The sequence below is a fragment of the Vigna unguiculata genome, chromosome 1, assembly GCF_004118075.2.
Source record: "Vigna unguiculata cultivar IT97K-499-35 chromosome 1, ASM411807v1, whole genome shotgun sequence".
In the NCBI taxonomy this organism is placed as follows: domain Eukaryota; kingdom Viridiplantae; phylum Streptophyta; class Magnoliopsida; order Fabales; family Fabaceae; genus Vigna; species Vigna unguiculata.
In genome coordinates this window covers 17,674,518-17,687,414 of record NC_040279.1, presented here as the reverse complement: position 1 = coordinate 17,687,414, position 12,897 = coordinate 17,674,518, and the positions used below count along the sequence as shown (strand labels likewise).

Here is a 12,897-nt window from a genome sequence, read left to right as displayed (position 1 = left end):
AGCAATAAGGAAACAGTACAAACCATTAATGAGTCAAGAGCAAAGATAAGGGCCATTTCAAGATCTTTGATTGCAGTTCAAGCTAAGAAGAATGCAAAAAACAAGGTAAACACACTAGGTGAAAAAAGTAAGTCAAATCCTGAATTGATTAAAGCTAGCTTACAAGAAGTTGGGAATTCAAATGCTAAACAGCAGCCCCCTAAAAAGGAAAAATCAGGAGATGTGAGTTCTAAGAGGACTCAAAATTTCGTGGGGGAATGGATGAGTACAATTGACATGTTTCATCAGAAGAATGCAAAAAAGGTAATAACACAAGGAGAAAAAAGTAAATCAAGGCTACAATTACTTGAAGCTAGCTTACGTGAAGTTGGCAATTCAAATAAACAGCCACCTAACTTGGGAATATCAGGAGATGTGACTTCTAAGAGGATTCAAAATGTCGTTCACGAAGGGGTGAATATAGTTGACAAAACTAAAGAAAATCAAAAATCTGTTAAGAGGGTAGAAGTGGAACGTGATACATCAAAGGGAAATGAGAAAAAGAAAAGGCCATTAACAGAAGGTTATCAATCCATTGTTGGGAATGAATTTGATGTTAAGAAACAACCAACCAGATTATGTGGATCAATGATGATTGGTGAATTTCTTTATCAAAAAGGAGAAAAAGTTGAACAAGTGGTTGAAGAAGAAAATGACCACCAAGATGATGAATTTCAAAATGAAACAGAAGATGAAGGACATGAAGAAGAAAGTTTCAATGAAAGAGAAGAGAATGAGATAATTAATGAAGAAGAAAGTTTGAATGAAAGAGAAGACAATGAATTAACCACGGATGAAGGTAATATTGCATTCTTGCAAATTTTATTACTTATTATTTATTTATGTATTTAATCACTATACATATACTTAGAGAATTTTATTGTTAAAATAGCCACAAGCAAGAAAAGAACTCGGGGACCAACACAATGCTTAAAAATACATGCGAGAAGGATTGAAGACCGGCCTGAAGTTATCTTGGATGAAGATGGAGAGCCTATTGGTCCTAATGACAAAGTTGTGTCTAACTTGAGCTATTTTCTTGGGACCATAGCTAGGAATTCAAACTTTTGTCCATTGATTTATACAAACTTAAAAGCCTTGGTCAAAGATCACAAAGATCGCATTTGGAAATATGTCATGGTATTTAAATAAACTCTTGTCTAATGATTTAATACATATGACATACTAATCCCTTCATGTTTTTCTTTTGTCTAATAATGCCTCAGGAAAAATTCAATATTTCTCACTATGGAGAGAAAGCAATATTTGGTCGCATAAATGATGCTTGGAGGCGGTACAAATGTTATATCAAGAGACATCATTTTGTAAGATATTCCACTATGAAAGAGCGGCTAAAGAATCATCCAGTGCACATTCCTGAAGACCATTTTAAGCAATTGATTGTTTATTGGAAAAATACTACGATCTAGGTATAAAACTATTGACTGATTTGGTTGTAATGTGGAAGCCACTTTTGTAAGCATAGTATTAATGATTTTAGTATATTGTTGCCACTGATTTTAATATATTGATGTCACTATATCTACCACTGATTTTGATATCAAAATACAGAGCATTAGTGAAAAAAATACAATCAGTAGGAGAAAGCAAAAGTACATGCACCGAATGGGACCAATAAACTTTGCAAGAGTTCGAGCTGAATTGGTATAATATTTCTTATTTCTTATAAGCATCACATTATACATATGATCCATCATGAAATATTACTGATCACCATCCTTTCTTGACCAAAATTAGTCATTGATCATTTCTCTATGCAACTGATAGCACTATACACAAGATTATGGCTCACTTACATTACATGTCAATATAGGATGATAGGATTGTAAGGTGATAAGAGGTCATATATACTAGTTCACTATTTCTTCAATCAATACTTCGCTGCCTCATAGCTTGATTTTCTCAATTCATGGACCAATCACTAGATATTAGTTTCCAATTGAGTATCACTGGTTTCATCATTGTTGCTTTGCAAATCCAATCCATGATCCAATTTAACAATGTTTGAATCCTACAATACATTCATGTACAGACCAATGTTAATATTCTTGATCATAAATATCTAAAGTTTTATTCTATTAAGGGCTTCAACAATTGGCGAGAGATACTCCAATGCACAGTGCATTTTATGAATCACACCATGTCATTCAACTTTGGCAAATTCCAAATCTTCAAAAATAAGGTCATCAATTGTCATCATCTCAATTGACTAACACAGTCCTCCTCTTCTATTTGATCTTAGGATGATTTATTAATTACAACACAACAACACAAACCATGATTATAGTTTTATACTTGAATAGGAAAAATGGTTTTGGAATCCCCAATGGGAAAAATGATAGAAGTCTTTACGTGAAATTTAGTTTGTTGCAAGCACACGTGATTGTTCTTAAATGTTAACAGAAATTATGTGTTAGGTAACTGGGTCGGTAAAGGATAATCCAAGAGAAGTATTATAAAAGTGAGGTAAAGCACATAAAATCCTATGTCAACTCCAATGATTGAAACCAAAAAACTCTGTTACCACTTAATTTGTTATATTAAGTATGAGAAAGCATGCATTGTCATTTATAATGAGACTTTGAGAATTTTGTTATATTACTTGTTACAATGAGATTCTCATTAGTTGAAGGCTTAATTTTTAATTCATATAGAGTGCTGGGAAAAAGGATGGAGAAAAAGTCAGTAGAGTTGAAATGTTTATAAAAACTCGCCAAGGTCGTTCTTGTAGGAAAGGAAAAGCAGTGGACAAAGAAACATTGGATACTATTGTAAGTTTATTTTAATTTATGATATATGTTTGAGTAGTTCATTTTTTTAATCATGAACTTTGATGTATATACATATACATATGTTTCAGTCTAAGCTTGAAGGATCTATGCAAAACTCATCAACTGAAAATGTGGAAAAAACTTTTGAATCAATGTTTGGAAAAGAAAAGCCTGGTCGGGTTCGTTGTTATGGAAGGACTGTGACCCCATCATTATTTAAAAGAAATCAAGAAATTGCTGCAATTAAAAAAGGATATGATATGAAAATAGATGGGATGGCAAAAAGGATTGAAGGTTTGGAAACAATGATGACACTCATACTTAAGCAACAAAACCCTGATTTGAATGAGGATGATATAGAACATATGATGTCATTAGCTTTTGGGAAAGAAAATAGTGCCATTGCTCCACGTTCATCTGCTTCCACTCATGTTCCTTGTTTTGACCAGGTATAACAGTATGCTAACAATTTGCATTCAATGTTATAATTTGAGTACTTTGTGTTTATCTTATTTCATTTACATATTAGATCATATTTTAAAAAGCTTGATCAACTTTTGTTTATTTGTTTTAGGTTGATCAAGAACCTCAAGAAAATACCGTAGAGCAAATGGAAGAATGATTGATTGAAGAACCTCTAGATTTTGCATAGCAAATGTTATAATTCTTTTGTTGTCTTTTAACTCTTTTAGTTTTAATACTTACAACACTTTTAGTTTTAGCATACATTGGACTACACATATGTTACTTTTAACTCTTAGTTTTAATGCTTATGAACTCTTATCCGTTATTACGTATATTACATGTTTTGTAAAATTATTATTATGTTACATAAATCATTAACACAAAATAATATAAGAATTGATGAATAATTATAACTTCAGTTTGTTGTCTAAAAATAATAAGCAACATTTAAAATGTATTGTCTATACACAACAAGCCACATTAGAAAAGTGTTCTCTAAAGGATAGATAAGAGGTATGACATTTACATATGACAACATTTAAAAACATGTTGTCTAAACATGAAGCAACATTTTAAATGTGTTGTCTAAAAACAATAAGCAACATTTAAAATGTGTTGCCTATAAACAACAAACAACATTCAAAATGTGTTGTCTAAAAAGAATAGGCAACATTTAAAATGTGTGGCCTATTCTAACACTATAAGGCAACAATTTTGTAAATTGTGTGGCCTTTAGTACAAAAATTGTTGCCTATAACCTAAGCCCACAGCCATATCCTCCACACCTACAAAGTTGTTGCCTAAGTGTTGCCTAAAGTTTAGGCCACACTTTTTTAACTTTAGCCAACACTTTTTACCAATTGCTTAAAGTGAAAAATGGTGTAGTGTTTGCTGGCCAACTGTTCTCCGCCAACTCCTCTAACGGATCCTCCCTAGTTTCAACAGTTACCTCCTTCAGAATTCTCCCCTCGCCGCCTAGCTGGCCACTACCCTCTCCCCTTGACTGTCCACTCCCACTACCCGTACTAGATGTTGACACACTATCATTATCACTTGACATACTGATGAGTGCATATTTTTGCCCTCATTTAATGTTTAATTATGGGTATTTAATTGAATTTGTGTGCTTAAAGATTGATTTAATTGGAATTTCCTATAAATGGGTTTGTTGAGCATGAGATACAAAAACATGTTAAAAATAACTTTAGTTGCATAAATGTTCTTTGGATATTTTGAGGTGTGTTAGTGTAGTTGCAGCTAAGTTGAGCTCATAGAGGTGTGGAAATAAATTGCTTAAAGCTTCATGACACCTTAAAGATAAATCCAAGAATAAGAAATTATCAAAATCAAAAAAATCCAAGCCAAGCATTGCATGAAGATGGCAAGAAAAGGTTGAAAAAGTGAAGAAGTTTGGCTAAACTAAGAAGAGAGCAACAAAAAAATTGGACCTTGCGGTTTTCTTTATCTTTATGATAGAAGATAATTTGGGAAAATATATCTTTAGATATTTTATTTGATATTTTTAAATAATTATATTATTTAATTATATCATAAAATATTAAAAGATAATAACTACCAAATCTTTTTAAATATGGCAAGATCTTCTTGAATCTTTTTAGATCCACAACGAACAAATATATCTTGAAGATATTGGATTATTTAGAATATAATTTGAGGAGATTGCTAAGGGTTGATTTGGAAAATTAATACTAATTGGTGATAATTTATCATATATCTTTCATTAATTAATTAATTTAATTATATTAGATATTGATATTATCAACCAACTATATTTGTCAAATAGTCTATATCGCTCCAAATATTTTTAAATATTTATCTTTATCTTTATTTTAAAAGATATTTGAGAGATTTTAACAATAGAAAAGCCCAGTCCAAGTCCTATACAAAGAGACCAAGGGGGAAGCAGAAAAGACAAGCTCGACACTTCGGAGTTTTGGAACCCTTAGAGGGGCCTAATTTCTTTCTCTCTCCTTTCTGCTTCTATCTTTATTTTATTTTGTGTTTCATGGAGTGCTAAACTTATTGGGTTGATTCCATTGTAATTTCATAATGAATTCTGAGGTTAGAATGAAATAATTTCTTTGTTTTTTTTATTATTGTTGAGGTTTTAATTCATCTATGTCTTTTATCTTTGAATCACGTAAAAAGTAATGATTTTAAATTTATATGCATGTTGATCATATGAGTCCAAGGGTTTTTAAATCTAATTGAGACTTTACTTTGATTTTATTTAGAAACTTTCATGTGATTAACTGAGTTTTTACCAATAATTGAGACTTTACTTTGATTAAAGGTATTTACTCTAACGAAAATTAATTGAGACTTTACTTTGATTAATTAAGCTTTTTATTTGGTGAGAAGATAAAAGAATAAACATGATTAGGCATAGTAAAATTTGATTAAGATTGTACTTTGGTTGAATTTACTGTGGATAATCTAAAAGTTCTCACTTTTAATTGAGACTGTACTTTGGTTAAAAGTGAGAACGCCAACAAATTAATTGAGACTTTACATTGATTAATTTGTAAATCTACAACAATGATTAATTGAGAAATAATCTTTAGATAATCGATGATGAATCTATTTTGAAAAAGCAATGGAATCAATCTATTTTCTTTACTATTGTTTTTATCTCTTTTTATCTTTTCTATTTCTTTCTTGTTTATCTTAATCCTCCTATATTTATATTATCTTTTATATAGATTTTATAAGAACTAATTTGTTAAAAATCAATTCCGTGTTCATTGGGAGACGACTTAGGGTTAACTTTACCCATACTAATTTTTGGCTACTTTCTTAACAATACTGAAGTTGTTATAGATAAGTAGTACATACCTTTTTTAATTTAAGATGACGGCATAAACAATGGATGTATCAGATAGTTTAACAGGCACACAGATCACTCTTCTCAAACTCTAGCAAATGAAACAAGATGACCAAATGCTTCCACCCACCTCTATTTATAAGCAACTTTTGAACAACCAAAAAGTTTTCTTGCCTAAAACACTTGGAAGATGAAACATCATGACGAATTCGAAGCGTCTCAAGTTAAAAATGGTTGCGCAAATCCTCCTGATAGGACCCCTGACACCTGACACCCATTCACCTACCTCCATCACATCTAACATAGTCTTATCCATGTTCTTCACATCTCAAGACTGGGGGACTGGTATATCATGGCATACCAAGATATAAGTTTTTCTTGCCGAAAATCGGAAACTTTAAAACAAACACGCATATTGCTATATAACTCACCACCAAAAATCGAAAGATAGGTATAGTAAACACATATCGCTAGCACTGATGCAACCCACTCCCTACTTCAATCACATGAAATCAAAACCTTCAACACGATACATATTTAACCAAAGGCTGGAGGACTGGTGTACTATATCTAGGCAAACCTCAATAACTATTCAGCTTATACCGCCTACATATAGTCCTATGATAAGAAACAAGTAGACGGATAAATAAGATTACATACATAGCGGCCCCAACCGACTACTATGAACCATGCAGTGAAATAAAGAACTGTTAATTCCAAACTTAGGCCCCTCATAGATGCTCAGAACTTGGGCTCAGCCCAAGCCCATAAAGGATCTAAGTATTGGCCCAAAAGTGGCTAAAAGGAGGGCCCAACCCACGAAAAGGGGCAGACACCATTAATGACTCTATAAATACATGTGGACCCCAACAATTAAAGGTACGCTTTCATTAATTCCCTAATATGAGATTTAACTTTTGAGAGCCTTTTGCTGACTTGATCGTCGGAGCCTTTTCTGCAGGTAACCCCTCAAGGGTCCAAACTGCCTACATTAAGAGACGACACGTACATGACGAGAAGGAGCCAGTTCGAGAGGCCTAGGATTGAGGTAAGGCATTGTAACACCCTAGATGGATATTACTAGATAAAGCATATATCATAAAATTTCTTTTGGAATTAAAACATTATATAAAGTTCCCCAAGCGCGGGAAAATTTAAAACTTATCTCGCGATAGTTCAATCACACCACTTCACCTTTATTACATGTTCATAATAGAGAAAAAGCATCATAAAATTTATTACAAAATGCATGAAAATAAAACATAGAGAAAAATCCCCCATCGTCTGCCCCACTCTGTCACTATGCATCAGCGTTCTCACCTGGATTCACATCTGGTCCCACGTGACAAGTCACGCGATCATCGCCAAACATAAATAGAAAGGGTGAGCTGAGAAAGAAAAATAATACAATCAATAAAATAATAAGAATTGACCCTCACCCAATCTATCTTGGCCAATTTTAGTTTATTGACTTCGTTATAACATTACACCCCAATCTCATAACCTATATGAGAAAGATCCATTCACAACCTTGATCCTTTGGGATTATCATGCTTCCACAAACCTACCCGCTCGTGGTCCAGCTCTGCGGACCTCCCCGCCCGTAGTCCAACTCTACGAACCTGCCCGCTCATAGTCCAACATGCGTGAACACCTACTATGAACTTCCCCGCTCATAGCAGCCTCAAGTGTGAGCATGGAACATACGAACCACCCCGCTCGTATCCCCACACAAGAGTACAACAAATACGGACCTCCCCGCCCGCATCAATCACGCATCTCAAATCTCCGTTACGAACCTCCCCGCTCGTAACTAATTCAGCATATCCCTGACCAAGCCATTAAGCCCATCCATGCAAATACGGACCCCCGCCCTGACATTATCGTCTAGCATTGCCTAAGCGTCACCAGGTAAAATTGGGCTACAGACCGCCTAGCCCACAATACCTAAATCACCTTCGTCGCACTCCAATAATGCCTACGTGATTAATCAATAATAATTTTAATAGTAACAACTTATAGCATAAAAAAAAATGAAGTTCCATAATAAACACCTCTTCCAATGTGTACACAATACCACCACAAATTTAATTTATATATGCATATGAATATTCTCACTAATGAGTTCTAAATAGGCTCCGTAATTCAATTTCATACAAAGGATTTTTATAAGAAGCCGCGGGTCCATGCATACACCTTTCAACCATATTTCCAAAACCAATATGATTTTATAACCCTTTTAGTAGTTTAAACAAAAGAAGAAAAAAAAGAATCTTATAAGAATGTGGTCTCACGTATTCAATCTAATAAAATAATAAAATAAAGAAACCCAACAAATAAAGGGGAAGAAAATAAAGTGATATGTGACCAATGAAATAAAATCACCTGCTGCACCAAAATCATGAACAAAAGAATACAACCTATGCATGCACCAAAAACATGAATAAAAGAATACACCTATGCATGCACCACGAACTTGAATCTGCACCAAACGTTTTAAAGAATGGAAGCAAAATACATGTGATAGTAATTTATATGAATGCGGTCCCCACCTATTCAAAATAGAAAAGCATTAAGTCATGTAGCCATGCATAGTCATGTCCCATCAAAACCACCTATTTGTGATACATATTAGATGTCTAACCATAAACTTTTTACATGTACTATATTTGATTGGGGAATACCGTGAACCTCCACTACACCACCAACGAACTAAAAGAAGCCAAGCATATGAACTTTTCGTAAATGCCATGTTAAAAACTGCAGGAATGAGTACATGCGTGGTTGTCCCAACAAGAGACAAATGTTGTTTTAAATACAATAAAAGAAACCACTAAAGAGTACCCTAGATTTGCACCTTAACAAGGTATAAAATTTCCAATGGAAGAAAAAAACAACACACCGATCGACCGTGGGTTCCTTGCCCAAACATCATCACAGATATATAAAATAATATACTAATAAAACAGGCACTACACCACACAAAATTCAAAATAAATGGTATAGCATAATGAAAACCAAAACTACAGTATAAGATTTTGAACACGAATAACAGTGATGGTAATCAACGTCCATCGATTGGTTCACAAATTACAGAATGACACTCAACATAACCACACGCGAAAGTGTATCATGAACCGATGCCCAACCTCAAAATTTCATACATAATTCAACATAAAAAAAAAAAAACAATCAAGATTCAGCTTCATTCCTCAAGAAACAATAAAACAAGAAAAAGCTTCCCCTACATAAATAATTTAATCCAAAAGTAAATTTCACAATTTCACCATCCCATAAATCACTTTGAAATCTTGATTTGAACATAATCAAGCAATAACAAGAAGAATGTTTAGCCTCCCTTACCTGGTTTCCTAACTTCAACCAATTTCCAATGGATTCTTCCTTGCCTCTACTCCAATTCCCTCTCTGGATATCAATTCTCAGCACTCAACTACCACACTCTATGACTCTTTGTTTCCTCACCCCTCTTCTCTCTCCCACAAATTCAGCCGAAAATAAATAATACAAATAATAAAAATGAAATTAACTTAAATTTAGAGTTTAATGGTCATTACTTTTGATTACTGCACCAAAACTGACACCTCTGGTTTCTTAGGGGATTTCTACAGTTTTTAGATTTTTCCATCACTTAACAAAAATATAAAAATATAAAGGGTCTACATTCTTTAGCCAAGATTCAAACCCATATCCTTCCAACCTATTAAACACATGCAGACCAACAAACCATCACATTATTCATGTCAATTCACTCATTCATACGAGCTTAAATCATGCTTCTGCATTCACAATATATTTGCAAAATTGTATAAAGTTTCATGTTGTCCAATTTTAATTTAGAAGAACCTTAAAACATAAGAAGTTCAGTAAAAATTTCTAACAATCACTTAATTAAAATATCTAAGTAAAAGTGTTAATTTCATTACCTTCCATGTTGGTCCATAACCAGTCTTAGAGACACATCAATACCTCCACAGTATATGGAAGTAATTTACTCATTTGTGGGGTAAGAATCTGACCACCATTATTGGATGAAGACTCATAATGTTGTTTACTAATATATATATATATATATATATATATATATATATATATATATATATATATATATATATATATATAAGGTAAAGTTTAGCGGGTACGGGTATCCACGGGTACAGATACTATGATACCCGTACCCGCCCCGTTAACATGCGGGTATCAAAAATATCCATACCCGCGGGTAGTGGGTATCTATTTTTAATATCCATTTCCTACCCGTTGCGGGTTTTATCTGCGGATACCCGCGGGTACGAATTTTTTTGACATCCCTAATTATCTTGTTCATTCAAAGAGCACCAACTTGTATTTTCTCATTTATTTTTCTTATCTACTTTTATAAATTTATTCTTTGCACCTCTCTGTGATGCAATTAAAGCCTCAATTTTTCTCTTCATGTGGACTTTTTAATAGTCTGATTCAAATTTTCTAGTTGACATATGTATATATTTATATATTAAATAAAAAATTATAATATATAAAACTCTACTAAAAATAAGTATATAAAAGGAATGAGTTAAAACAATAAAATCTGGTGCTAGTTGTTAAGAAAGTAAATTTCATCGTAGGCTTGTGGTATCTTGAAGTCTCAAGTATCTTTCTCAAGTCTGAACTTTTTCATAGACTTGTAAAGTTTATTTTGAGATTAATCATTAATGAAAACAATTAAAATAATTATTGTTCTTCTTAGTTAGAACCCTAAACCCTAAACAAAACTATGCAAAAGAAACACATTTCTAATCGTAATAGAAATTCAATAAATAAAATAAAAATAACATCAACACAAATAGAAAGAAAAACTATACTCATGAGAAATGAGAATAAAAAGATTGGTATACACAGACAGTATGAGATTTAGGGAATCTGCCAAAACCCTCAAAAGAAAAACTATAGAATAAAAGAAATAAAGGAGAGACAATGATAATCAATAGATGAGAAGTCACATAAACATAAAAGAATAAAATAAAATCATAATTGAAGTCACAAAGAGATAAAAAAACAGAAAATAAAATAAAAAAATGAAATCACATAGAGATAAAAAAAATGATGGTTTAATTAGTCATATAGTTCCCAATTTTGTTCGGATATGTTATTTTGGTACTCGCTTTTAAGAAGGTATCAATTAAGTCCCAATTTTTGAAAAGATGCCTCAATTAAGTCCCTCTCGAACAAAAATTATTAACGTCGTTAATGATATTGATATTTAAAATGACTTATAAAATTAAGTATTAATCTTTATATTAAAATTTAGTGGTAAAAGTCATGAATAAAGTTAACCGCATTAATAATTTTTTTCTGAAGGAAACCTACTTTAGACACTTTTTTATAAGTTGGGATTCACACTTTTTAAAAGTCGGTACCAAACTGACCCATGAACGAAAGTAGATATCATCAAACTAATTAAACCAAAAATGAAAAATAGTAACAAAACTGAAGTCACTTAGATATAAAAAAAGAAAATTAAATTAAAATTAAAGTCACCGAGACAAAAGAATAAAATAGATCAAAATTGAAATAACGAAAAGAAATAAGAAAAAAATAAAAATAAAATTGATTATAAGTAGATAAAAATAACTAATCATTTTTTTTAAAATAGAATTATAATTTATAAATTTTAACTCATTAAATATAAATTTTAATACCAATAAAAATTAATAGTAATAATAATAAAAATTAACCTACTAATAATAATTTAATTAAATTTTTACTGATATATGAAATATTTAATTACAATAGGACTAGGGATGACAACGGGGCAGGGCGGGGACGAGGTTCACTATCCCATACCCATCCCCCTAGAAAAAATTCATCCCCATCCCCATACCCAAATCCAACAGGTATCAAACTTTTATCCCATCCTCATCCCACCGGGTAACGGGTATAATCTCGTACCCATACCCGTACCCGTTTTCTTACTACTTCAATATTAATTTTAATTAATTTTTATAAAATAATAAAAAATTACAGTAAAGGAAACATAATATTATCAAATATTCAATTTCGATATCAAATACTTTGAAATAAATTATAATTATTTACATTTTAGATTAGAATACCAATTTGCAAACATTAATGAAACCTAGTTGATAAAATTTAAAAATATTTTAAAAATATATAAAAGTAAAATAAATATTCAAATTAAAATATATTTTAAATGTTTGTTTACTTCAATTTTTTAAATTCTAATGAATATCTTTTTTATACACTAATTAAAGTGTTAATACATCGCTTGATCAAAATGACGCAAAGAACAAATAATAAACATAATAATAAAATTAAAATATATCGAAATAGTATTTTATAGGATGAAAATAAACAACAAATAAAAATATTAAAAAATTAACAAATGTGTGTCTTTGAAACAATTTGAGAAATTATTGAAAGAAATCGCACAAAGAAAAACAAATGTATAATTAAGGATATGATAAGATAAAAAATACCTTAGAGATCTAATAAAACTTTTCGAATATCAACTGTATTGGTATAAGTCCAAGCTCGGAATGCAACCTGATAAGGAGGAGGTTAAGGGACCGAGCTCGGGATCTGACTTGTGCATTTTAAGGCCCAAACGGTTCTATATGGACACTCTCAGTTTGGCCCAGTTTAGCCCATTAGGCCCATTGTTTAAATGTCTGGATATTAGGTTCTTTCACGAAAGAGGGCACACATAAATAGGAGGGAAACATGCCTAGATATCAA

General features: G+C 31.9%; 1 protein-coding gene across 1 annotated transcript; it reads left to right on the top strand.

The window, feature by feature from the left end:
• The first annotated feature begins 2,756 nt into the window (after nt 1–2,756).
• On the top strand, nt 2,757–3,453 carry LOC114189017. Its single transcript, XM_028077718.1, has 3 exons — nt 2,757–2,831; nt 2,921–3,280; nt 3,406–3,453. The coding sequence occupies exons 1-3, from the start codon at nt 2,757–2,759 to the stop codon at nt 3,451–3,453; spliced, it is 483 nt and encodes a 160-aa protein (XP_027933519.1).
• Nucleotides 3,454–12,897: the final 9,444 nt, after the last annotated feature.

What these genes read in the sequence shown, in the direction of transcription:
- LOC114189017 (XM_028077718.1), top strand. Translation starts at nt 2,757, where the DNA reads ATGTTTATAAAAACTCGCCAAGGTCGTTCTTGTAGGAAAGGAAAAGCA. An exon ending in AAGAAACATTGGATACTATT is followed by an intron (nt 2,832 to 2,920) that starts GTAAGTTTATTT and finishes CATATGTTTCAG; the next exon opens with TCTAAGCTTGAAGGATCTAT. An exon ending in ATGTTCCTTGTTTTGACCAG is followed by an intron (nt 3,281 to 3,405) that starts GTATAACAGTAT and finishes TATTTGTTTTAG; the next exon opens with GTTGATCAAGAACCTCAAGA.